This window comes from Sebastes fasciatus, chromosome 8 (assembly GCF_043250625.1).
Source record: "Sebastes fasciatus isolate fSebFas1 chromosome 8, fSebFas1.pri, whole genome shotgun sequence".
Classification (NCBI taxonomy): Eukaryota; Metazoa; Chordata; class Actinopteri; order Perciformes; family Sebastidae; genus Sebastes; species Sebastes fasciatus.
The window spans coordinates 29,314,143-29,341,105 of NC_133802.1; the positions used below are offsets into that span (position 1 = coordinate 29,314,143).

Sequence of the window (26,963 nt, forward strand, 5' to 3'; positions counted from 1 at the left end):
CCATTTGACCACGGAGATGAGAGTGACGGCTGGCTTGACCGCACGTTACCGCAATACGATAATGTTTCCTGTCTGTGACAGAGTTAGCATGCAGCTTTAGCCGTGATGTCTAGCTCTGCTTTTCCTGTCAAAGTGTTTCCATACTTTACTGGATGTGTAGTGTTTACCACTTTGGATTTAACATGTGAGGGTGCAGTTCATATCCACGCCGACCCTACGCTGTTTTCTACTTTCTCGATTCGGCTTAGTTTTTCTTGAAATGGATATGAGTTAACTAGAACATTTTAGTAGCCAAAAAATGTCTTATTCAGCGTTCGGTGGTACTTAGCTCCACCGTCTCGTGTCACTTCTGATGTGCGACGGGCAAAATGCAGAACTCGAGGCTTCAAAACCGTAGACCACAAACCACTGGGTGACATCACGATGACTACATCCACTTCTTCTATACAGTCTATGGTCAGCTCTGAGCTGCTGTTCTTCAAGTTAATGACAGAAAATTATGGCTTTTAGTTCCTCAAAGCTCTGATACACACACACACACACACACACACACACACACACACACACACACACACACACACACACACACAGTATTGTGTCTTTCAGTGTGTGTGTGTGTGTGTGTGTGTGTGTGTGTGTCAGAGGTGAGTGTTTAACTTGTTCACAGCTTTCTAATGGAGGTAGTAATTACCTCATGGCACCCTGCCAACACAACTCACCTGTGTGCGCACACATACACACACACACACACACACACACACACACACACACACACACACACACACACACACACACACACAGCCTCTCTCTCTTCTCCTTTAGTGTCACATTTTGCCAAAACAAAATGAGGACAGATATAATTAACAGTCACTTTAGAGTGAATGTCAGAACAACGACCGTCTTCACTTTGACTTGTTTTATATCGAGACGAGCATTTACTGTCAATTCACGTCTATTTGTTTTGTTGGTAGAGTCAATTTAAACAGTGTTTATTATTACTATTAGTATTAGTATAGTATTAGTACTACTATTAGTCCCATAAATAACTGTAGAAACAAACCTTTCCAGGTTCCAGGATACTTTAATATCAATGTACGCCGCCAGCAGATAAATAACGAGACATGTCGGCACAGAGAAACAGACATGTATTTATGACAAATATACATTTTAAACAGCGTCTCAATGACAGTTTTTTTTTTACTATGTAATCACTTTGCTTTGATGACCTAATTTTAAAGGATTCTGATCAAACATGTTGATCATGTTGTATGTTTATTAGGGCTGTCAAAGTTAACGTGATAATGACAGCTGTTGTTGCCTGTTGGGCTGCAGTTTGCCATGTTATGATTTGAGCATTGTTTTATGCTAAATGCAGTACCTGTGAGGGTTTCTGGACAATATCTGTCATTGTTTTGTGTTGTTAATTGATTTCTAATAATAAATATATACATACATTTGCATAAAGCAGCATATTTGCCCACTCCCATGTTGATAAGAGTATTAGATATTTGACAAATCTCCCTTTAAGGTACATTTTGAACAGATGAAAAATGTGTGATTAATTAGCGATTACTCATGATTAACTATGGACAATCATGCGATTAATCACGATTCAATCTGTTAATCATTGAAAGCCCTATGTTTAACATATAAAACAGTAGAGAAAGATAGATAAATATAGACAATGTGAAAAAATTAAAATTAAATACTGTGGAGTAGGATTTGTGGAAAGAAGAAGAAGAAGAAGGATTGATATCCAATAATAAATATATACATACATTTGCATAAAGCAGCATATTTGTCCACTCCCATGTTGATATGAGTATTAAATACTTATCAAATCTCCCCTTAAGGTACATTTTGAACTGATAAATAATGTGCTTAAATTGTGATTAAATATTTTAATCGATTGACAGCCCTCCATTAAACATTTATTTTTGATGCAGATTCAATAATCTACGGTAAAGAGTATTTTAAATTGAATTAATTTACACTTTAAGCATTCTTCTATTATAGGTTTGCATTTCCTCAAAGTGTTTAGTTTATCACAAAGTTAGAAGCTGAGTGAATTTACCACTGAGCAACCGTTCTCAATTACGTTTCGAGGGAAGTTGAAACAAAAAATAAAAAAGCAACAAAATGTCTTGGTTAGGTTTGACTTAAAATAAGTATGTTTCTTACATTATTAAGCTGCAGACATAAATTAAAATAGGTGAACGTTGATTTTTGGTTTCACACGGGACACCAACAGCAGACTCCTGGTGAAAGTCCTGTTTGTTTGACCCACTATCATTCTATGAGAACATTATTTTTAGGAGACGACTATTAAATATCACCACTAAAATGTCACTTTTATGGTTTGGATTTAATGTGTCACATCTGCTGAGCATAAAGTCACAAAATTGCACCAAAAGTAAAACTTTATCTGTCACCATCATCGAGTCCGAATTTCAATTCATGTTTTACTTTGACTTTGACTTTTGGTTGGAGGAGACTCTAAAACTACAGTCAGGATGTCTGAATGCTCAGAGTGAAGAGCAGAATGAATTTGGTTAAATCGACATATAAATGATTTCCTTTCTCTCAGAGCCATTAATCCCTTGAGTCCAGTGTTATTCATGAGTTAGAACATCAGTCTCAGAGCAGCAACGTGATGTTTAGTCCGTCAGGTTGGTGAGAGGGTTGTTTCATTATCATCTTATTTCATCAGTCACTTCCTGCTTGCAGCTTCTCGCCCGAGGACAAAACGCCGTCTATCAATCTATCTGTCACTCCCTCCATCTGCTCGTCACTCAGCGGCGCTGCGAGATAAGAGCTCTTCATTAGTCAGATAACTCATCTTCCTCCTTTACCTCTGCTCCTCTCCTCCTCTTTAACAAAACGCTCGTGTCGTTTCTTTCTACCTCGTGTCTTTTTATCGCACTTGACTTCTTCTTCTCTCTCCGCCATTTTGCTTGTACCCCAAACGCAAATGCTTCTGTCTCTGAATGAAACCCGAACATGATGTCAAATGTGGAAACGTTTGTGCTCGACGCTCCGACACACACGTGTGTAATGATAATGTGTGCACTAGGTGCTGATGGTGGTGCGTTATGAATATTCATCTGACTAGAAGTTGTGGTGAACAGTCCGATCATCAGCGTCGTCTCAGACCCTGATGGCTGACTTGACTATGACTTGACCCAAACTGCATGTGATTATAATAAAGTGGGCATGTCTGTAAAGGGGAGACTCGTGGGTATAGAACCAATTTTCATTCACATATCTAGAATATCAGACCATGAAAAACTTAAACATGATCTCAAACTGCGCTGTGTCGTGAGCATAAACTGCTCTCTTCCGCCGGGAAACGACAGTTGGTGTAGCTCTGTTGTCATCTGGGTGGAAACAGTAGGGGTTATACACGCTGTTCAGTTCCAGAAACAAGCTGAGATAACAAAAAGGAAAAAAGAAAAGTGAAAATTTGTCATAAATCAGGAGAAAAACAGGAAAATTGTGAACCCGGGAGGAAACCGGGAGAGGGCGATGAAAAACGGGAGTCTCCCGGGAAAATAGGGAGGGTTAGCAAGTATGATATGGATCGTGGATGTTGGATGTATTCTACTGTGTGATGGATGGATGGATGGAAGATGTGAAGTGTGTAAATGAGATGAAGGGTGATGCATGGAGAGCTGATAATATAGACGCTTAGGCGTGTAGATGGAGAGAGCATTAAAAAGATGAGTGGAGGTATAGATGAGGCGGTGGTGGTGTAAATATAAATATGGAGGAGAGAGAGAGAGGACATGATGTGTAAATGAGGTCTAGTATTTAGATGATGATTCTGTCTTCATGTTCTATTCATGTTGAAGTGCGTGTGTGAATGTGTGTGTGTGTGTGTGTGTGTGTGTGTGTGTGTGCGTGTGCGTGTGTGTGTGTGCGTGTTTGTGTGTGCGTGCGTGCGTGTGTGTGTGTGTGTTAACATACAGCAGATGGGCAGAGTGTCTCTTAAAGGGATATCTGTTATTCCTGATATTTCTCAGTTGTTAATAAGTTGGCGGACATTTGATTTTCTGTCTTTGATTCGTTCAAACATTTCTGATCTATTTTCTCTCTTCTATATTAATTTAATGTTTGATCTCTAAATAGATTTTACCTGGAATAGATTTCATTTTGGAAACTGATCAGTTGTTATATAACTTGTTCAGTTTGGAACTTTCTTACACCCAGGAGACCGCTGCGTGTCCCGTGTGAATCTAAGAGTCAACGTTGGCTTATTTTAAATTACTTTTGTTACATAACTATCAAACCACGATCTTTTCCTAAACCGCACCAGGTAGTTTTGTTGCCTAGACAGGTTCTGCATCACAGAGGTTGTGTTGCTGGACATTTGTAGGAGAACGCACAAAAAATAACTACCTGTAAAATATCATACGGACCGTTGTATGAGGATATGTTGCGTGGTTTAAAGTCCCAGACGCACAAAGCCGACATCAAAGAACTAGCGGCGATGAAAGGCGACTGTTGAGCAGCCTCACGTCGCTTTTGTCGTGGCCAAAAAGTTGTACTCGAACACACCTTAAAGACGACAGCCGACGGCCAGTCAGCCCGACGTTCTGCGCCTGCGTGAGAGGAAATAACTCTCCACACCAGCAGGTGGCGGTAGTCTGTATTCATCATTCAGAAAGGGAAACAGGAACACCGAGGACGGCGGATATACAAGCCGTTGTCATGATACGTACATGAAACAAAGCGGCGTTTCCCGACCATTTTCACACCACTCTCACTCACCACTTAGCTTCATTCCAGATGTTCATGTCGCTGTGAAAATATCCATGATCGGAATGATCAGATGAGATGAAGATGAAAAATGAGAAGAGCCTCCTCTGTGTGCGTCCTCTTGACTTTACTTGTTTGCCTGCTTTCTTCACTTCCGTTTCTCTTCTCGTGCACTGATTGGTTTAAGCTGAACAGACAATCAGAGTGATTTCTCTCACCGACGAGCTCCGCTGCCGATTCAACGCGCTGAATCAGCTGAAAAACCTCTGAGACGGGCAGACTAGAGCCAACAGACGCTCACCGACGGCCCCAAACTGACCGTCGACTTGGTGTGTGAGGACCTTTAGAGAGACGAACGTTGACTGTCAGTTTGAAACAGGAAACAAACAGCCGTCTCTGTGTTAGAGTCTGTCATGTAATTGTTTCATATCTACTTCCAAAAGTTTTCTGTCAGGATGTTTTCTTCGTGACCGCTGAACAGTCAGAGTTTATTTGAGGCGTGATGAAGCTGCTTCATGAAGACTGATGGTGGTGGAACCATCAGATTCTCCTGAGACTTCTGGGATAGGAAACATCAGCAGGCTGAAAGTGGCGAGGAGATGTGCATTTACATTTGATGCTCCCGTGGAGCCGCTGACATCTAGCTCATCAATAAAGCAGCCGGCCGCAGAGCGTCAACGTGATGAGAGCCATCGCTCCGCTGCTGATGCTGCTGCTGATGAAAGATTCAGACCTGGACACTGTGTGACTGTTTAAAGAAAACACAGATTAAACCTTCACTGTCCGGGTCAACTGCTCCACATTATAACCGAGTCACTTCTGCTGGTTAATGGAGTCCAAATCAATTCATTGATTCCAAATGGAAAGAAAAGCCAAACTCATCAGTCAGTGTCAGAGTTATTAGTCTCTGTTATTTATCATTTTCACATCAAGAGGATCTTTCATTATTTCAATATTACTATACAGCTTTGTTGAATACTCAATTCTGATTTTGGTCAACCACAGCGTTTTTGCGTGTTATAATAACAGACCGTTGCTATGGACGCAGTTCTGATGTCGGACTCTGGAGGAGCATTTTTTTGTGTCAAATTAGTGATTTCTTAAGTAAGTAACCGTGTAATAAGCGGGATAATGTACAGCTAGCGGTTTGAAATATGTATATATACGTATGTATATACATATCCGTTTCAAAAACCAAAACAAACCAGCCGGTTAGCAGCGAGGCGAAATGAAAAAGCAGAAAATGGCGGAGGGTCTGCGTGGATACGACCTGCACCCTCACATTTTAAATCCAAAGTGTTTAACACTACACAAAGTAAGGAAACACTTTAGGTTTCACACATAGCAGGAAAAGCAGAGCTAGACATCCCGGCTAAAGCTGCATGCTAACTCTGTCATGGACCGGAAACGTTATTGTATTGCGGTAACGTGCGGTCAAGCCGGCCGTCACTCTCAAATCGTCCGACGCTACAACTGTAGAGCACCCATATACTGACATTTATGTTAAATGCATTCAAACGGCCACGATGGAGCTGACCATGGATGTATAAAGAGAACGGAGCTGACGGGAGAGCTAGAGACGGACTTGGAGAAGTGAGAGGAAGTAAACACGTGTGACTACGTCCGGTTTTCAAAATAAGGTGTTTTTTGAAGGATTTTTTTCCCCCACCCCTAATAATAATAATATTAACTATATATACTTTTTATCACGCTGGAATCAGAACATATCGGACACGCTAAAAGCAAGAGTGGCGTTCTCATTGCACGCTTTTGCCTTGTGCATTATTGTGTCATTCATGCGCCGTCAGAGTCATACGTGCTGACTCTTGATGTGGTTCCTCCTTCCTGTTTTCTTGTCTTTCATATCGACAGAAAGTTATTCAACACATTCTTATTTTCCTTGCACTTTTTTTTGTGTCTGAAAATAAACAACGCAAAGGATTAAGGCAGAAAGAGATGAGAGTGAAGAGAGAGAGACAATAGAGAGAGAGGAGGGAGGGAGTGATGGGGAAAAGGAGAAAGAGAGAGAGAGAGAAGCAGAGGGAGGAACAGAATAGGAGAGATTTACAGAAAGAGATAAAGAGACGTAGAGAGAAAGGAGGAGGAGGAGGAGGAGCCCAGCTGTTGTTACAACAGAGAGAGAGCGGCGGTCATCACAGGGAGAGAGCTGTTGCCACGGGGATTATTACCATGTCGGCATCGGCCAACAGGACCTGAACTGAGGGGAGGTTGTCGGTTTCGTTCAGAGCCTACGAGCAAGGCAGCGGGAGTCATGAAAACCAGGTAGGACAGAGAGAAAAGAGAACTGAAGAGAGAAGCGATGACAGGCTCACTGAAGGAAAAGACAAAGAGAAACGTGGATAAAATGAATCAGAGAGAGAGAGAGGAAGCGAAAGAGGGAAGAGGAGCTGCAGAGTAACAGAAAGAGAGAAGTGATAGTGTTATTCTGCTGAGTTTCAGGATATTTCTGTCGTCTTTGCTCCTCGTTGTCTGATCTTCACGCTGAGAAGAGTAAACGCTCAGTTACAGTAAGTGTCTCTGTCTTCTAACTGATCTCAGGTTTGTTCTGGTCCGCTCAGGTTGTTGAGATTTCACTTTGGAGTTGTTTGGTTTTGATTTATCAAGTGACACAAATAGTCTGGTGTTATTTTAGATTGGTCTTATATAGATCCAAACCACCACGTTCATCCGTCTCTCAACACTTTCTGGCTTCCTGTGTGTGGCTCTCACCTCCAAGCCCGCTGCTTCCTACTGAAGACTTTATAAACACCTCACAAATATTTAGTTTCATTTTTAAATACAGTATGATTTTATTTATTAAGTATTGCTAAATACATCTAGTTTACTATCATATAAGACATGGAGAAGAAGAACACACTCAACATTTGAGAGGCTGGAACCAGCGAGTTTGTAGTTTTATCAAAAGAATTATCACAATGGTCAGCTATAACTGATAATGGAAAAAATTTTCATGTGATATTTTTTCAACCATGTTGCTGAGAGCTTTTTTTTCCACTAGCAGAAACCGGTTTAATACCCAAAATATAACTTAGATAAATATCATAACTAGTAAATGAAATGCACACAGATGCAACAAAAATACTAAAAATGATAACACATGTCCATCTAACAGAGCAGTATATCTGTGCAACAACAATTTATTTTTGTTTAAGGCTACATAACATTTCATTTTTCAAAAGAATGACTTGCTCCCTCACACACTTTTCTCTACTTTATTAGCCAACGTTTCAGTCAACAGGGACCTTCATCAGGACGTTAAGAATGTTAAGAATTCTTGATGTCCTGATGAAGGTCCTTGTTTACCGAATGGTTGACTAATAAAGCAGAGAAATGTGTGTGAGGGAGCAAGTCATTTTTTGAAAAAGTACATATTGGAGGGGATCTACTCCCAGCATCATGTGCATGTTTTCCTCTCCTTGAAGTACATTACATTTAATGTCGTAATGTTCTGATCCTATTTGACCTGTAGTCGAGTTGAAGGTTAAATCTGAAGATATTCTCTTCATATTCAGACTCAAACCAACAGGGAATGTATCTACTAACAAGTAGTGTGTGTGTATCACAGCCAGATATCTCTTCTTCCTCTGTGCCATAGAGCTCCATTATTGACGTTTCGGACATTTTTCAATAATATTTTCAAATATTTGTTTGGACATTTTTCACATTTTTTCACATATTTTACTATTAATTATATTTTTCACAAGTAAAATATGTGGAAAAATATCGGGGAAATATGTTACAAATATTCGTGAAGAATGTCCAAAAGATATTTGTGAAAAATGTCTCAAAAATATTAATGAAAAATATTAGTGAAAAATATCTGAAAAAGATGTGAAACATAGTAGTGAAAAATGTCTGCAAATATTATTGGAAAATGTCAAAAAAATATGTGAAAAAAATATTTGAAAAATATTAGTGAAAGATGTCTGAAAATATTGATGAAAAATGTTTGGAAAATATTGGTGAAAAATGTCCCAAAATATCCGAAAAATATGTGAAAAATATCCAAAAATTATGCAAAAAACATCTAAAGAATGTCTGACATTTTTTATTAAAATATATAAAACATCAGTGAGCGTCACTGTGTCACAGGGTGACATGTTCCTTCATCACCATGAACACACACTGTAGTTTATTCTGACTCAATCCCACAAACACCGTCCTGCTGACACTAATACTCACTAGAGCAACACGTGTAGATTAATCAGCCGCTGGAAATAGTCCCAACAAAGTCACTTTTTCCTCCTGTTTGTTTAATAAAAACTACAGTGAGCAGCTGTTTTAGAGAATTACTGATGAAATTATATATTTTTGTTTTAACACTTTGTTAGTTTTGGTCTTTTTATGGGATTTGTTGACAAAAATATAGAAAAACACCCGAGTTATGTTCTAAAACTACTGAGTTCTGAACATCTTGTATGTCCTGAATCAGCACTTTGTTTCAGTGCTGCATCAAGAGAACAGAGAAATACAGTTTCCTATTTCTACTTCTCTAATTCATCCTTCTGTGATTTGATATCACGGTGAATGCTGCATAAAACTTTATGTACAGAAAACTGTGAACTGAAGAGCTACATATTTTTTTGGGAGATACTGTTGTTCTTCCCCAGTCAGATGCTTCAGATGGATATCAGTTTCATCTCTCTGTGTTTAATACACAGAAGCTGTGGTAGTGGTTGTTTGGAGTTTGTCAAGTCAATCAAAGAAATATGTTGATTTCAGAGTTGTAACTTCTGCAAATTCAACGTACAACAACTTCTGCATTAGGAATATGACGTCCCCATTCCTAATCCTGTTAATCCTTTCATTATTTGTTGTCTTGATGTTGCAATGGAACGAACAATTGACTTTTACTTCTTGGCAATATACGTTCTTTGCCCCTAGTGTCCCCACCGGACCTGACCGTACACGGTCCAGACATATTCTCTGTTGGGTCTTGTTTTAGCCTATACCAGGGGGCAGCAACCTGCTGCTCTGGAGCCACATGCAGCTCTTTAGCTCCTCTACAGTGGCTCCCTGTGGATTTTTAAAAATGTAAATGAAAAACTGTTTTTTGTTTACATTTTCATTTTTATTTATGATTGTTGTAGGTCTATGATACGACAGTACGACGGAGTAGTAGAGCCACATTGAGGAAAAATTAATAAATCTGAGATTTCGAGAATAAAGTCATAGGTTTACGAGAAAAAAAGTGGTAATATTATGAGAAAATTCAGAAGTTTACAAGAAAAAAAAGTGGTAATATTATGAGAATAAAGTCATAATATTATAAAGTAGTAATTTTACGTGTTATTTTAATTTTTTCCCGTAAAGTTATGACTTTTTTCTCATTATATTACGACTTTTTTCTCGTAATATTATGACTTTATTCTGGAAATCTCAGATGTTTTTTCCCTCAATGTGGCCCTAATACTCCGTTGTACATTTGCACTTTGGCCCTCTCTGCATTAGACTTATATACTATATACTTAGACTATAAGCTGTGGTACCTTCATCACAATGCTCATATGTTTTGCGGCTCCACAGAGATTTTTTTATTTTTTTTTTGCCTAAAATGGTTCTTTTGATAGTAAAGGTTGCAGACCCCTGGTCTATACTAACACCATTAACAGTGTGCCGAATGATCTGTGATCAGCTCCTGTCTGCAGTGTACTCATGGATGTACAGACAGCTATCACTGGATTACTGTGAGACTGAAGAAAACTCAAAAACGTGATGATTCTCAGGGGAGTTCTGTGTCTGCGCCTCACGTCTCTGTCTCTGGTTAGAACCAGCTGATTTGATCTGAAAGAGAAAAGTCAGTGCTGATGCTGACTGAGTGTAAATACCTGCTGACATGTTTATTGATCGAACAGTCAGGAAATATCATATTGATCTTTTTGTTTATGACACACATGATATACTGTATGTCCAGACTGCCGATGATACAGAGTAATAAGCTAATCTCCGTCACCACGGCAACCACTACAGTTTTCATTTTATTGAACCGGCTACTTCTCAGAGTCAAAATGAGCTGACCTCTGACCTTTCACCTCAGCACTGTGACCTCTCACCTCTCCGGACACGGAGACATCGCACCTCTCTGCATGTAAAAACCACACTGATGAATATGGAACAGCAGCTCTGAATTATCGCTGCATCTCTTTACTGACATTCGCCACATTTCCCATCGAGTCGGTCGGCAGCCAGCTGCATCGCCGCCGAGGTCCGCCCACGGCTCATGAATATTAATGAGCAGATAGATGTGATCGAGGAGAGAGGGCACATCAGGATGACAGACGACAGGATTTATGGTCCCGGGGGAGTTCGGAGCTCCTGTTTGCAGTTCAGGAGAGCATGACTGCACATTTCGACCCACATGGTATGATAATACGGTGTGATATATCACTCTGTGGCCAAAAGTGTGTGGAAAGCTTAGCATTATGTGAGGTGGTGAGGGAGATGATGTCTTTTGTGCACAGGGGGGGTTTGTCATGTTGAAACAGGAAAGGTTCCAACAAATAGTTGTGTAGGTGGTGAAGGACGGCGTGGTAGGACGATTGGTGTCGTACAGTAAAACCACTTGGGATTCCAATTTTGGATTTTACTCACCATAATCACATTTATATGATCCGGGTCACAACAGGACACCCAGTAGCTCCAGTCCGCCAGTAAACCTGCTTTATTTTTAATCTGACATAGACACACGAGACACAAAGTAAAAAATATACGTGTAAATCATAGTCCCTAAAATTACATTCATTGACTGTATATGAGAAGAGGACGAAGTCTCGAGTTCGGCATTTTGGCCATCGCCATCCTGGTTTTTGGTCGGCGCCATCTTGGTTTTTGGCTGTCACCGTCTTGTTATATTCATTTATTTCTTTGCCGTAGAGAGGGAAGTTCGTCCCTGTATTATCAGTATTTATACCCTGCACCTTAAAGAAGGTGCTTCATTGAGCTGTGAGTGTGACTACAAACGTAGTTCAGTCCACCACAGAGTGGGAGGGTGTAGGGACCGGATTAGAATTGGGTCGTACTGTTAGATACTTGCCTAAAGTATGTTCATACCAGATTTCAAGACTTTTGACCATTCCGAACAAATGTGTCATTTTTCCTTATGCTACTAAATATAATCTCTGGGCACAAACGGGTTAAATGTATCTGTTGAGTCACTATTCAAATCAATATTTGAAGGGTAAATTGAGAAGCAGAAGAAATACATTTTGTCTCTAGAAGATGACTCATCCCACATATATATATATATATTTATATATATATATAAAAGTTATGTTATATATGATGTGTTCCCTATAGGGCTGCCGTCTGTATGTTTACTGCTGGTGGTGTTTACTGCAGACTCGTCAGGCCGAGGTGGGGAGATAACGTTTCACTGCTCTCAGAAGGAACCTCTGAATATCAAATAAAACAAACTCTCTGGAATCAAGAGCAGCAGCTTCATTTTCAGACGGGATTCCATGAATATCAAATGAAAGAAAGTATCAGGATTCAAAACGGCTGCTTTTATTTGCAGCAGCTTCACATCACAGTAATGAAAAGGCTTTCACCTCCAACCAGTGAACCAAAACCTCTTAAATGTATTAGTTTAACTCAAAGCTCCTCCAGACTGTCAGTGTAGAATTTCACATCAAAATATTATGAAATACTTCCAAGACTGTCAGAGAAGTATAGCATACCTTTAACATGTCGGTGTCATATCTGAATTAATACCAGAATCACTTTTACCTACAAGTGACTACGGCGATCTTGCTCAGAGACGTGTAAGTTTAATAAACTAGGAAACGCTGTGAAAGAACCAGTTGTTGAGGAGATTCTTTTCAGATCAGATCAGTCTATAAAAAACATTTTTCCCCTCGTGGTGTGACCGTAGCAGAAGAGGTTAATTACAACGGACCTTAGCTGTAATATAATCACATCACGGTCTGAAGTGAGCTGTTGCTTTTATAAAACGGTCATGAAGTATGGCAATATGAAAGTTAAAGACACATTACAATTTAAATATTTTTTTATTAATAAATAATAATAATCACAATAAAAGGCCCTCCTGTCTGCACATATTGAGGCGGTTGCTATTCACATTATTCTCTCTGGGCATTTTTTTCACTTCTGGTTCGAACGTTATTGTGTTAGTTTTTCCGGTTCAGCGCCAACAGTGCTGTGAAGCATATGATTAAGCAGCTACACTGCAGCGATCGGATGTTTTTTGATATTTCTTTTTCATTTTCAGCTCTGGGTTGAACATCATGAGCATCCATACAGAAGTCAACAAACAATACAACACTTAACAAATTCAGCGAATAGTACAACATTTAACAAAAACAGTCAAACATGCTTATATTCTCCAACAACACATGTGTCATGTTTCATGTTCCATGTAAATGACCCATTTTTCCCAGTTCTTGTCAAAGATATTGCTTTTCATTTGTAGTTGGTACGTCAGTTTTTCCATTGAAAAAATATCACGGACAATCTCAAACCAGTGATCTTTCCCTGGAGGTTCCGCTTGCGATCGGACGGTTTTACCAGAGACGGTTTTACAATACCACATCCATCAGCCATCACTGACTGGGAGGACGATATACATAGAAAATGTCCTGAAATCACATATGAAGACATTTGTAGTGTCTCATGGTTTAGATGGCTCCGCTATGAGGAGCTACTAAAGTACTGAAGCATATCAGTACACCGGCCGGTCAGCATACAAAAGCACGACGTCGTGTCGACAGTGTTTCTGTCAACTCTCAATGCCAGATAGATGCCGGGTGCCGGGTAGACAAAGGTCCGCACTAGAGAGTTGAAATTTATAAAGAGTTGTCAGTGCAGGCCACAACAATGCTCCTTTTTTACACTAGATAGCTAGCTTAGCTAGGCTATCTGATGCCAAATTGGTGGTTCTTGATTTAATTTAACTTCATTAGTACCCAATAGGGAATGGTAATCGCTGTGCATTGTGAGGTTCGCCACCATTTTTGGAGGATAGCGTACAGAGCACCCGTAGACTATGGGAGTTTTTAATATTAGTATGCAGCATCATTTTTGTTGTGCTGCCTGAAACAGTGACGTGGTGATAAATTCCTAAATCACATGAGCTCCAGCGTTAATTCAAGTCCACTCTGAAGACAAAAAGGCCTTTATTCTTCAGTCAATCATCCTGTGCTGCAGATATCCTTCATGCTTTTCTTCATGATGAGAAACCACAAACATGTTAAATACTGCTCTGTGTCAGAGACGGAGAGCCAGACTGAGTGAGAACAATAATCCTGTCTGCTCTCAGGTCAGTTTTTAGGTCAGTTTCATAATGAGACTGTATTACATAACATAAACAGGTGGATTACTGACTGACTGCGTTGGGTCACTGCAGGACAAAACACATGTTGGGCTGAATGGAACCAAACATCTGGACCACTCTGCTGCAGTCCAGATGTTGGGTTCATCACCTGATCCATAACCTGGGTTAAAAAATGCACATCTGTTTATTCTCAGTCTCAGCATAGTGTACATAATGTAGTGTTCAGCATAGTGTACGTAGTGTTCAGCATAGTGTACATAGTGTTCAGCATAGTGTACATAATGTTCAGCATAGTGTACGTAGTGTACAGCATAGTGTACATAGTGTTCAGCATAGTGTGCATAATGTTCAGCATAGTGTACATAGTGTTCAGCATAGTGTACATAATGTTCAGCATAGTGTACGTAGTGTACAGCATAGTGTACATAATGTTCAGCATAGTGTACGTAGTGTTCAGCATAGTGTACGTAGTGTTCAGCATAGTGTGCATAATGTTCAGCATAGTGTACATAGTGTACAGCATAGTGTGCGTAGTGTACTGATGTCTGGTGCCAATTCTCCCTGACCAATCAGTGGTCTGCAGTGCACCTTCTAGTATCGGCTTGGAACCTCGACCGAGGTGGTACCAAAAAAGTACCAGGTACCAGGTTCTATCCACAACTTTTGCTTATGGAAAACCAAAAAGGAGCGAGTTGAGTTGAGTAGAGCCGTTCTGTTCCGTACCACGCAGTTTAATTCATGTTGCGCAGGAGAACAGAAGTCCAGTGAAAGAACGAGGCTCATGTGTCTTTCTCTCAGCAGGTTGTGTGTAATCTCAGTCTGCTCACAGCTGGAGCTTCCAGACCACTTTAACATGAGAGCCCCACCACCAAGCACACGCTGTACACACGCTGTACACACACTGTACACACAACTCACTGTGTGTGTGAGTGTGTTCAGAAAGATCACTGAGCCTCCTCTGTTTTGATTACTGGATAATTTGCATGACGCACCCCGCTGTGAGCTCACACACATTCCTGCTGTGCTTTGTGTCAGTGTGACTTATAGGATTGCAGGGTTTTATTATCAGAGAAACAAAAGACTGGAGCTAATAACTGCTGTGCGTGTGTATGCGTGTGTGTGTGTGTGTGTGTGTGTGTGTGTGTGTGTGTGTGTGTGTGTGTGTGTGTGTGTGTGTGTGTGTGTGTGTGTGTGTGTGTGTGTATGCGTGGGCGTGTGTGTGTGTGTGTGTGGTACAGAGACACACTGATCTCAGCCTCCCCTCACGTCATTATTTGAACCGAAAATCCTGCTGCGTTTTTATTTTCTCTCTGCCTCTATCTCAGACGTGTTAATCAATATTCTCGCCCTCACACAGAAGATAAACACAGAGCGTCACGTACTGCGCTGACATTTCACCCAAACACCGCTGCAATAATAATAATATCATGTTTGCTTCAATAGCAGCAGGACTACGAGTCCAGAAAGAGCAAAATATCTGGACAACTGCTGGTCAGATTTCTATCATATTTGCTGCCTTTCTCCAGCATCACCCTCAAATGACTTTCTCCTAAAAATTACTTTAATATACAACTCATTTGCAACAGAACAAAGTGATTTTTATCAACGTAAGGAGGAAAAGTGATAGTTAACAAATCTGTAAGCTTTTCAGTGGCCTTGCAAAATGTTTCTATTACTGAATTCATTGTATTTTGGAGGTTTAAAGCCATTTGTGAATCATTTATAATCACAACAGTTCAATTGAAATGTTGCTAAAGAATAGATCTTATTTCAAGGTACGGGAAACTCAAAATGGTGAATTTGTATCTTAATATGAGATAATTATGTCATGATGAAATGAAATGTCATCTGTAGCTGTCAATTGCTCTTATGTTGTTTCTTTATCAGAATTTTGGGGTAGTGTACATAGTGTACGGCGTAGTGTACGGCGTAGTCTACAGCGTGGTCTACGGCGTGGTGTACGGCGTAGTGTACGGCGTAGTGTACGGCGTAGTGTACGGCGTAGTGTACGGCTTAGTGTACGGCTTAGTGTACGGCTTAGTGTACGGCTTAGTGTACGGCTTAGTCTACGGCGTAGTGTACGGCTTAGTGTACGGCTTAGTGTACGGCGTAGTGTACGGCTTAGTGTACGGCTTAGTCTACGGCGTAGTGTACGGCGTGGTGTACGGCGTGGTGTACGGCGTGGTGTACGACGTGGTGTACGACGTGGTGTACGGCGTGGTGTACGGCGCGGTGTACGGCACAGTGAACGGCGTAGTGAACGGCGTAGTGAACGGCGTAGTGAACGGCGTAGTGAGCGGCGTAGTGTACGGAACACAGAGCGTTACGTACTGCGAAGTGATGTCGACGAGCCACTCAGCCTGAACAGATTTAAAACTTGACTGTTAGTTCACAGGTTTAATTCCCACTGCTGCTGAACTTCGTCTGTCTGTTTGTTTGTTTTCCAGAAGTTGAGTCTCCACAGCTGATTGGTTGACCTTTTGGGGAGGTTAGGGGTCGAAGGCCATGGCGGGCCGACTCCTCCTCTTCCTGTTCATCTCGGTGACTCTCAGTCACGCTCATTTCCCGTCCGGCCAGCGTCTGAAGCCCCGCCTCCAGAGAGACCGCCGCAACATCCGGCCGAACATCATCCTCATCCTGACCGATGACCAGGACCAGGAGCTGGGTGACTATTATTAGTCTATTACTTTAAAGTACCGTTTACATGTTAATGCCGCTGTAATAATGGTCCAGAAATAATAATGACAGGAACCAGTCTGACAAATAAATACTTTTACTTTTGATAGTTTGAGTACATTTAGCTGAAAGCACTTTTACGTAAGTGTAAGTCTGAATGTAGGACTTTAACTTGTAATTGAGTATTTCTGTAGCGTGGTTTCACTACTTTTACTCAAGTAAATGATTTGAATACTTCTTCAAACTCTGGTTTTTGGTTTTGGAAAGGTGATAAATAAAAGACTTGGTCCTCATACAGTACATATAGTATTACCAGTACGTGTTGTACAGAGTTTATAATGCAGTAATAACAGTGTCTCTTTCTCTCTCTCTCTGTAGGTTCGATGCAGGCGATGAATAAGACTCGCCGCATCATGGAGGAGGGCGGGACTTCTTTCTCCAATGCCTTTGTGACCACGCCCATGTGCTGTCCGTCACGTTCGAGCATGCTCACTGGGAAGTAAGTCCCTGCAGACAGACAGACAGACAGACAGACAGACAGACAGACAGACAGACAGACAGACAGACAGACAGACAGACAGACAGACAGACAGACAGACGGACGGACAGACAGATACAGGCTGCGTTCCAAATCGCCTTGAACTTTGACCTCATATATCCGATATACTGTAGTATGGTAGTATTGAAACGCACTAACAGACCTCTATACCTGTTCAACTGACTTATTTTCTTATTTCCTGAAAAGCTTTAAAGGGACATCCAACTGATTTGACACCTCAAGTGACTTTGACTGATTGAGAACTTTTTAAATGTGTAAACATCGACGTATCTGAATTTTAAATGGATTGTTTTTGATTTAATTAAACATATGCAGCGCCCACTGTTGACATCAACATGAAGCCCACACTAAATATACTGAACATTCTCTTCCCGTCTGTCCCTGCAGGTACGTCCACAACCACAACACCTACACCAACAACGAGAACTGCTCCTCGATGTCATGGCAACGGCAGCATGAGCAGCGGACCTTCGGGGTCTACCTCAACAACACTGGATACCGGACAGGTAGAGACACACACACACACACACACACACACACACACACACACACACACACATACACAAGCTAAGGCTTTTATTACTGCTCTGTGATTCTGACTATGTGTGTGTGTGTGTGTGTGTGCGTGCGTGTGTGTGCGTGTGTCCTCCCTCCAGCCTTCTTTGGAAAGTATCTGAACGAGTACAACGGCTCGTACATCCCCCCTGGGTGGAGGGAGTGGCTCGGTTTGGTGAAGAACAGCCGCTTCTACAACTACACACTGAGCCGCAACGGAGTCCGAGAGAAACATGGAGCACAGTACCCACAGGCAGGGACACACACAATACAAAATACACACTACACACACGAGTACAAACTACTGTGTACTGCAGTCAGTTAGTGGACATAATGGTTTATAGTTTCACTTCACACTAAATTAAATATTAACAATGTAGAAAATTTAGAAATGTGATGGTGCATGTTACACAGGAATATCTGCATCGGTTGCTTTTTGTTTTAAACAACTTACATTTTTTTCTTTAATCTTTACATCATAAAATATTTCACACTGCAGCTACAAAGACATAAAGAAATACAAAGCATAAAATAATGTTCCAAGTTGTTATCCTGCAATCTTTCAAATATACCGTGTGTCATTAAATATGTCTTTAAAGGGGGCTCAATGTAAGAATCAGAAATTGTTTGTTAACAGTGACACCTATGGCCGCTAAGGTATTCATTACACGGCTGTGTTGAATACTCGATTCTGATTGGTCAATCACGGCGTTCTGCGGTCTGTAATTTCTGTATAACAGATCGTTGCTATGTATAGCAGACCGTTGCTATGGGCCCAGCTCTGATGTCGGACTCTGGAGGACCGTTTTTGTGTCAAAATATTGATTTCTTCAGTAAGTAGCCATGTAATAAGCAGGATAATGTGCAGCTAGCGGGTCATTGTTGTGAAAGAATCCCCTTCAGGGCGATGAGGGACCGCTCCGCTTCGGTTTGGATGGTTAGAAAGTCTGGTTAGAATCGTAATAATAAAGATGATTAATAACATGTTTGTGTTTCTGTGTGTCGCCAGGATTACCTGACCGACCTGATCACGGCCGAGTCCATCAGGTACTTCCGCTCCTCGAAGCGAGTTTATCCTCACCGCCCGGTGATGATGGTTCTGAGCCACGCGGCGCCGCACGGACCCGAAGACTCGGCGCCGCAGTACAGCACGGCCTTCCCCAACGCATCGCAGCACATGTAGGCACACACACACACACACACAGACTAAGTCACTGTAATCCAGCTGCAGAACAGAGCAGATAAATCCTCCCTGATATCCGAGTGCGTTAATGAACACATCCATTTCATCTCTTTAGAAGAAGTTACGGATTTCTCATTTGTATCTCGTTTTATGACAACGTGACTCCGGAGTTAAAGTCCACCTACTATGAGCTGACGGTCCGACAGACGTTTTCATGCAGCAGATATAAACAGCTGCATGAGGAGACGGCAGCTGGACTCCTGCTGTCGGAACATTTAAATCCCATTTAAAGCTCACCAGGCTTTTAGTTAACACAGAAACGCTGCAGGAACAGACTGAGGTCCCTTTCCTCTGAGAGGAATAATAAACCTCTGATACACCGTCCTCATCGACTTTGACTCTTGTAGAGAAACACTTACAGTGACAACAATTATTATTATACGTTTAAAATCAGGAAAAAAAAGTCCAGTATCAGCTGGAAACTTCCAGATTTAAACTTTAAACAGGACAGGAATTGATTTTACTCTCAGCACATCTTTTCATAAGAAAAAGAAGCAGCTGTGTGTTTCATTGCTTTTTGAAGTCATGATGTGGTTTATGATGCTGTCCATGGCCTGTTGGTCAGTCCCAGCCTAATGGTGTGTTCACACCAAGAGCAAAGCAAACTTTTCAGCGTTGAGATTCTCCTCCTGTCGTCACTGACGTTCTGACGTTGTTGAAACAAATATTGTTGCAGCTACGATAGTTCATCATATCTGTACAGAGACCGGACCAAACTCTGTGTATAAATGTATGTGTATAAACCACAGACTGTCTGTGGTAGAAACAACAACGTCGCTGCCGTATTTATGCATATATGACTTTATGTTGAGTGTTGATGGAGCAGCTAAATAGCCTGCCACTGATCGATCAGAACTCCATTCAGAAAAGAAGCCATTTGCTTGTCGTCTTGCGGACAGACCTGACAAAACATGAATTTAGACTTTATAAAAAATCTGCATTATTATTAATCTTCATTATGTTCAGCATACTTTTGATCCGTTTATTGTAATTAAATCACAGCACAATCTGTTTATTTTGGGTTCATACCGCAGTAGCGATGTGTGGCTTGCTAGATACAGTCAGTGCAGCACTGTATGTGAATATAGCTCGCCGCCGGGTGATGTTATGAACCAAGACACGACGGCGTTTGTTTGTTTCTTCCATGGTTGATGGTGGAAATGGTGGAAATAAAGAAAAGTTGTTGGTATCTAGCAGCGGCAGGAGTCGGACCAATGGACGGATAGCACATGCATGTCTGTGTGGGAACAATAACAGGAAAGGGAAGGTTTATTATAGCTCGTTACAAAAAGGAAGTCTTTATATAATGTATGAGAGGCATTAAATAAGGATTCAGTACAAGACATTTACAAACAAATAAAACATTAACACAACACGCTAGCAGCTCCATGGGGCTGTAAAACTTGTTACACTGGAAACAAACCTGCTGGATGGATGAAAACTCTTTATTGTCTCTATTGTATGGATCTTTACCTCTGGAGGGGAAAAGAGGATGGCACCAGAGGAAAGATCAGATTTGTCATAATTCATCCTCTGAGGTCCATGAATATCCAGGATACTTGATTGCAACAACTCTGATTTAAAACTGGTTTTAAAGCCACATGCAATGATCCCTTCAAAATAAATGTCTGCAGAAAAAGTTAATAAAAAATGATTTTTTAAAATATTTTTTATTATGAAAAATGTTTTTGTTTAAAAAAAATAAAAAAAAATTGATTTACTTTTTAGAAATGTATTTTCCCAACAGGATGAAGGGATCATTGCACGTGGCTTTAAAAACATGTCATACCAGCTTGTCGTGAAGGAGGCTAAATAACGCTCGAAGGCAAAACCCTTCAAAGGGGGTTCGACACATGGGGGGAAATCGGCAGCACAAGTAGCCTGTTTACATGTTTACATGTTCTGACTTCACATCAGAGTGAAGTCTTCCAGCCTGATGGGATGTTTGTTGTGAGTAAAGCAGATGTTTCCAGCTGTCCAGTCAAGAGGAAGCTGAGCTGAAATGTTTAAGGTTATTTCTGTCCCAAAGAGGACATTTAATTATGTAGCTGAGGAGGAGGGAGGTGAGAGGAGAGAGGAGAGAGAGAGAGAGAGAGGAGGAAAGAGGAGAGAGGAGATGAGAGGAGGGAGGGGAGAGAGAAAGAGAGGAAGAGGGTGGAGGAGAGGAGAAGACAGGAGAGTAAATGAGTTGGCTGATGGGACTCATTCATTATCCACACAGAACACACTGTAGGAACATCCTCTACTAACACAATGAGGATGTGTGTGTGTGTGTGTGTGTGTGTGTGTGTGTGTAATTAATGAACAGGAGCATCTGCTGTCATTACTCCACACACAGCTGGATGTGTCCTGTAGCCTCCAAACACCACTATAATGAGACACACACACACACTTATAACACACTGCAGGTATTTGTAACATTGAGGTTCACCCAGCGCTCCACGTTCACAGTTATCCAGCAAACAAGATGAGCCTGAATGTTTGTCTCTCCTCCTCCCCAGTACTCCCAGTTACAACTACGCTCCCAACCAGGACAAGCACTGGATCATGCGTTACACGGGCCCCATGAAGCCCATCCACATGGAGTTCACCAACATGCTGCAGAGGAAACGGCTGCAGACGCTGCTCTCTGTGGACGACAGCGTGGAGAAGGTAGATAACACACATTCACACAGACACACAGGTACAGCTGCAGAGCACCTGTTTCTGCTCACACCTGCAGACTGTCAGCTACAGGCTGCTTCCTCAGGTCTGTCTGCAAAGTTACATAAAAAGAAAACCTAACACTCGAGCCAGACTGGGCACGTCAGCAGCACGTGGTGGCTGAACTGCTGCGTATCTCACATGTGTGGCGTCCACACCGGCAGCGTTTCTGCAGCTGCCAGCTCTTTCTTTCTACATAGAGTTTTCCTGTCATAATGGCCATTTCATTTCATTATAAATGTCATTATTATTTATTTTAGACAGAAAAAGGTTAAGAAACGTCTGGTAATTTATAAATAATAGTAATAATGGTACTTTATTAATTTATGGAGCCGTACAAGTCACTGCATGTTCTACAACACTGTCTATGTGAAATATTTCAGAATAAAAGCCTTGTGTTAACAAATGAAGGAATTCTGTCCACAGAAAAAATGCTTGACGACTTTTATTTTGAAAGGAAAGCAGGAAGTGTTGATTTAAATATAAATCTTTACTATTTTTCATGTCCGTGATTCATATTCTACAGATGTCTTGACATTGAAACTGTAGTAATGTTGCTGATATGATGTCGATATACAGTCAAAAAATCATTTCCACTGTCTGTTGGCGCTGCTCACGCTGGCTGTGTGGCTGCTCTAACCTGTTAACATGGACGCCGAAATAAATAACAACAGGTTCCGCAGCCGCCAAGCGCTGCTGACTTTCCCTTTGTGGACGGGTTGTTAAACCATATCTAACAAAGTGTCTCCTGTCTCTCCCTCTGTCTGTCTGTCTGTCTGTCTGTCTGTCTGTCTGTCTGTCTGTCTGTCTGTCTGTCTGTCTGTCTGTCTGTCTCTCCCTCTGTCTGTCTGTCTGTCTGTCTGTCTGTCTGTCTGTCTGTCTGTCTGTCTGTCTGTCTGTGTCTGTCTGTCTCAGCTGTATAACATGCTCGTGGAGACCGGCGAGTTGGAAAACACCTACATCATCTACACGTCTGATCACGGCTACCACATCGGACAGTTTGGCCTCGTCAAAGGTAAAAAACATCAGGAGAATCCTCTGAACGGTAACTCTGACAGTCACAAGACTTAACAAGCAATTAAAATGCTGAAAGCGTTTTATGGAAGTCAACCGATTAATCGTTTTGGCCGATTAATCGTCTCCGAAAGGACGTTTTACAAACTATTGTTATTGGTGGTGCTGAGCTCCGATAGTGGCCGATGGCTGTGCAGCGTCCGCCGGTAACGAGGGGACGTACATCAACGTTTGGCACAGAAGCTACTTATACACATTGAGTCCAATTTTGAGAAATATCTGTGTGCATGTGATTCATTTCTGATCATAATCTAAACAGCTGTTAAAGACCTCGTGAAACGGCACTCGTACTTCGAGACCGGGAGAGAGAAGGAGCCCTGGCACTCAGTGTGCTCCAGCCATAAATTTTAGCTTGACAGACTTTAAATTACAAGTCAGATAAACCTTTCGCTAAACCTTTCTCCCAACATAAGTTATCCCTTAAATATATGACAACACACTATCTTTGTTCACGATACAAGACGGGGTAAAAGAAAAAGGAGGAAAACTGTTACTCTAACTCACTTACCAATTTGGCGTTCTCTCGTCCAAATAATTCAGCCACGTAACCGTCCATTCATGAAATGAAATGGCACACTTTAGGATCCTCCTTACCCCGGGAATATGCACCAACATTAATGCTTTGTATTCCAACAATGTAATCCATGAAATCTCATTTCAGGATGTTTGCTTACTAATGATTAAATTCAGAGTGACATAAACTGATTCAGTAAAAATGGAGCCGACAGAAGACAAGCACGTCAGAAACTCCGACAGAAGTCTTTCAAAAAAATAATTGGCTATTGGCTTTTTTCTGCAGGTAAATCCATGCCGTACGAGTTTGACATCAGAGTCCCGTTCTTCATTAGAGGACCCAACGTGGAGCAAGGCAGCATGTAAACAAACACACACAAACACACACACTCCCCTGTTTGATGTGAACCATCCTCATCAACTGATTGAACCACCACCATATTTTCATTGATTACTTTTTATTTGTGCTGTGGTTTGTAATAACTACTTAGTAAAGGGATAACATGTCTGCACCGTGTGTCTGAGATTTCTGCCCTCTAGTGGCCAAACTTTTCTTTAATGCAGCTTTATTAAAGTGTAACTTTGGTATTTTTCAATCTGGACCCTATTTTCCCTCTTTTTTTTAATCTCTAAGTGACTAATGGGGACAACAATTTCTGAAACTGGTCCAATATTCATAGTTGTCAGTCAGGTGACTGGCGCAGAACCTGGAGGGCAAAACACCGTTCCAACATTGTGGCTAACACTGGGGACTCCATAGAGCTAAGGCACAAGCCTGTCAAATCTTTGTTTTTTACAACCCGCACGTATTTAGATCACCTCTCGAAGGAGGAAAAACAAAGATATATACTGTATATACAAACTGCATGTCTTAGGCACGTGTGACCCGCTGTAGTATTACAAAAATGAAAGAACATTTTGCCATAAGCGTCCCTTTCACTATGCAATTGTGTCTGCCACTGGGCCCAATCCTGGGGAAATGCAGGCTCGCTGGCTCGCTAGCGCTATCTAAAAGATTTTCAATGTCATGGCTGAATATTTAGATGATTTCCACAATGTAGATGAGGTCTTTAAATTCGTATTTATTTGAGCCCGAGTATACGGATATTCAGATTAAACAACCAGACTTCTCCTTGAGCGGGACTTGAACACAATAACAAACAGATCGGATCAAGTGAAAGGTGAGAAAAAGGTTTTATTTCTCTGTAGGGTCTTTTCTATAATGTTGTCGGACACTTATAATAACAATCTGAGCCTGTCTGCGGCAAAAACAAGCCCTGTTAGTGCATGCTGTTCACTGCCATCAAAGCCTGTTTAGTGGCTGCAGCGTTCTCCCTCAATACCGGACCAGTTTCAGAGACTGTTGTCCCCATTAGTCACTTAGACACAGAAACATGGAAAACAGGATCCAGGTTGAAAAATACTGAAGTTTCCTTTTAAGGATACAAATGGGTAGAAATGAAAATAAATCTGTGGATCAGAAAAGCAGCGGAATGAATCAGACTCACTTTTAAGTCTGTGTAGTGTGTGTGTGTGTGTGTGTGTGTGTGTGTGTGTGTGTGTGTGTTGTTCTGGTAAAGTAGATTAACAGTGAGAGCTGGTCCACGAGGTGATCATGAGTTCAGAAAGAGAGCAGCGTTTTCTTCTACACATTGTCACCATATTAAATACAGTTTAACATTTCACAGTAACTGTCATTACAAACCTTCTAACAGTATTCTGGTGTTTTACTTGGTCAACAAATCATGTTTCTCACCAGCGAAACTCACCTAATCAATAGGTATTATTACAGTTATATACTGTATTATTAATGTTTATTTGTGTGTGTGTGTGTCAGTAACCCTCACATGGTCCTGAACATCGATCTGGCTCCGACAATCCTGGACATCGCCGGCCTCGACACTCCTCCAGATATGGACGGGAAGTCCATCCTGTCTCTACTGGACACTGACAGATTGGCTAACAGGTACACACACACACACACACACACACAAATATATATATATGCACTGTATATACAGTATATACAAACCAGCAAGCGCTTAAATTAGGGATACTCAGCTGAAGTTGCTGCTAACTTCGGGTTAACCAAAGCCACCAGAAAGAGCGCCAGGCTGTGAAGCAAATTTTCTTAGTGGCCAAACGGCGGTACTACAACTCCTGTGTCCGTAACGTGATGCCACTGGGCCCAAAAAGACTTTTTCCCATAGATTTACTGAAATGTGTTTATTTATCGACTAAAATTTGTAGTTGGCTAAAACTCACACGGACCTTCAGTCTCAAGACTAAAGCTAAAATTAGCTAACTAAATTACGACTTTAACTACTTTAAAGGAAAGTTCAGACAGCGAGAAAAATAAATTGGAACCACATGAGTTTTCTTTTGATTCCAAAATGTGGAAATAAAGATTCAAGAAATAAAAATCCTTCAGATTCACATCAGAGTATAAATTTCCAGCAGGATGTCACACCAGAGTGTGAAGGAGTGTTCAGGATAGTTCAAGAGAGACAGAGACCTTTAGCTTCACAGCTGGGTCATGATCCTCAGTACAAACAGAGATCTCACAATGTTCCAACTCCTTTTTATTGTCCTTCTTTTTCTGATCCAGGCGTCTCTTTGGATTTCTATCTTGTTGATTTTAAAACAGAAGCTCTGCGGAGCCAGATCTCCTTCTTTAAACCCTGAATACACCTTTAGTCCCTGCAGTGTCGCGAAGTGTCTGTCTGGAGGATGCCTGCATCCCGGCTGTTTGAACACGTTTGAATCGGCTCTATATGTTTTCTCTACAGCAGGGATGTCCAAACTTTTTTCACTGAGGGCCACATACAGAAAAATATACGAAAGGCTGGGCCACTCACTAGAGGTGAGGTATATCGCCTCACCTCTAGGGTTTTAAAATTAACAAAATTAATCAAATGAGGTAAATTATGCTTGATATTTGAATATGCTTAAAGAAAAAAAAATCCTACATCAGAACTTTCCATTAATGTGTTTTCATTTATTTTGTTACAAAAAGGGTTGGCAGCTCATTCTCAAAACAGCAGCCTGAGATTGCTTCTTAGTCAGGATGGTGATCCCCTTTCACAGCTCTGTATACAGGGGGACAATAAGGGGAAAAGGGGATGGGTATATTAATAATAAGTTATTGGGGTTGTTAACAAATCAACTAACGTTTTTGATGAAATGTTATCAACTTTAATTGACTGAATTTATTAAGTAATTGGGCTTTTGAACACATGAATACTGTGTAATATATTTTAACTCACCTATAATGGGAACAGCGCTGCACTTAGTGGGAGCAGTGATGCTGCGCTTTGGACTGAAGGATGGCTGGCAGGTCGGGAGTAAGTTTGGTGGTTGAGATGCGGAGGACATCACAGAGATGGCTGTCGGTCATTTTGGTTCTCAGTCTGCTTTTGTTCAGAGTTAACAGAGAAAATGTTTGCTCATGTATGTTGAGCCGAACAGACTCATCATTCGTTTTGCGTGGCGTCGCATCAGAGGAAACTTGGCCTCTTCCAAGCTCCGGTAGAAGTCGGGTAGGGGGAGAAGCTGATGCTGATTCTTCAGAG

General features: G+C 41.2%; 1 protein-coding gene across 8 annotated transcripts in view; it reads left to right on the forward strand.

The window, feature by feature from the left end:
* The window catches only part of sulf2b (sulfatase 2b), a 72,373-nt gene that overhangs the window by 29,832 nt on the left and 15,578 nt on the right, over positions 1 to 26,963 (forward strand). For 6 of the 8 annotated variants that reach the window (XM_074644834.1, XM_074644840.1, XM_074644839.1 and 3 more), the window contains 9 exons: positions 16,516 to 16,733; positions 17,123 to 17,243; positions 17,691 to 17,809; positions 17,960 to 18,111; positions 18,868 to 19,037; positions 21,603 to 21,753; positions 22,720 to 22,819; positions 23,678 to 23,753; positions 25,229 to 25,357. In XM_074644834.1, coding sequence (XP_074500935.1) covers positions 16,574 to 16,733; positions 17,123 to 17,243; positions 17,691 to 17,809; positions 17,960 to 18,111; positions 18,868 to 19,037; positions 21,603 to 21,753; positions 22,720 to 22,819; positions 23,678 to 23,753; positions 25,229 to 25,357 — 1,178 coding nt within the window. In that variant the 5' untranslated portion in view covers positions 16,516 to 16,573. Of the gene's footprint in view, positions 1 to 6,852; positions 7,042 to 7,126; positions 7,287 to 16,515; positions 16,734 to 17,122; positions 17,244 to 17,690; positions 17,810 to 17,959; positions 18,112 to 18,867; positions 19,038 to 21,602; positions 21,754 to 22,719; positions 22,820 to 23,677; positions 23,754 to 25,228; positions 25,358 to 26,963 lie in introns of those variants that run through there. The other 2 variants (XM_074644837.1, XM_074644836.1) reach the window with 2 other exon arrangements.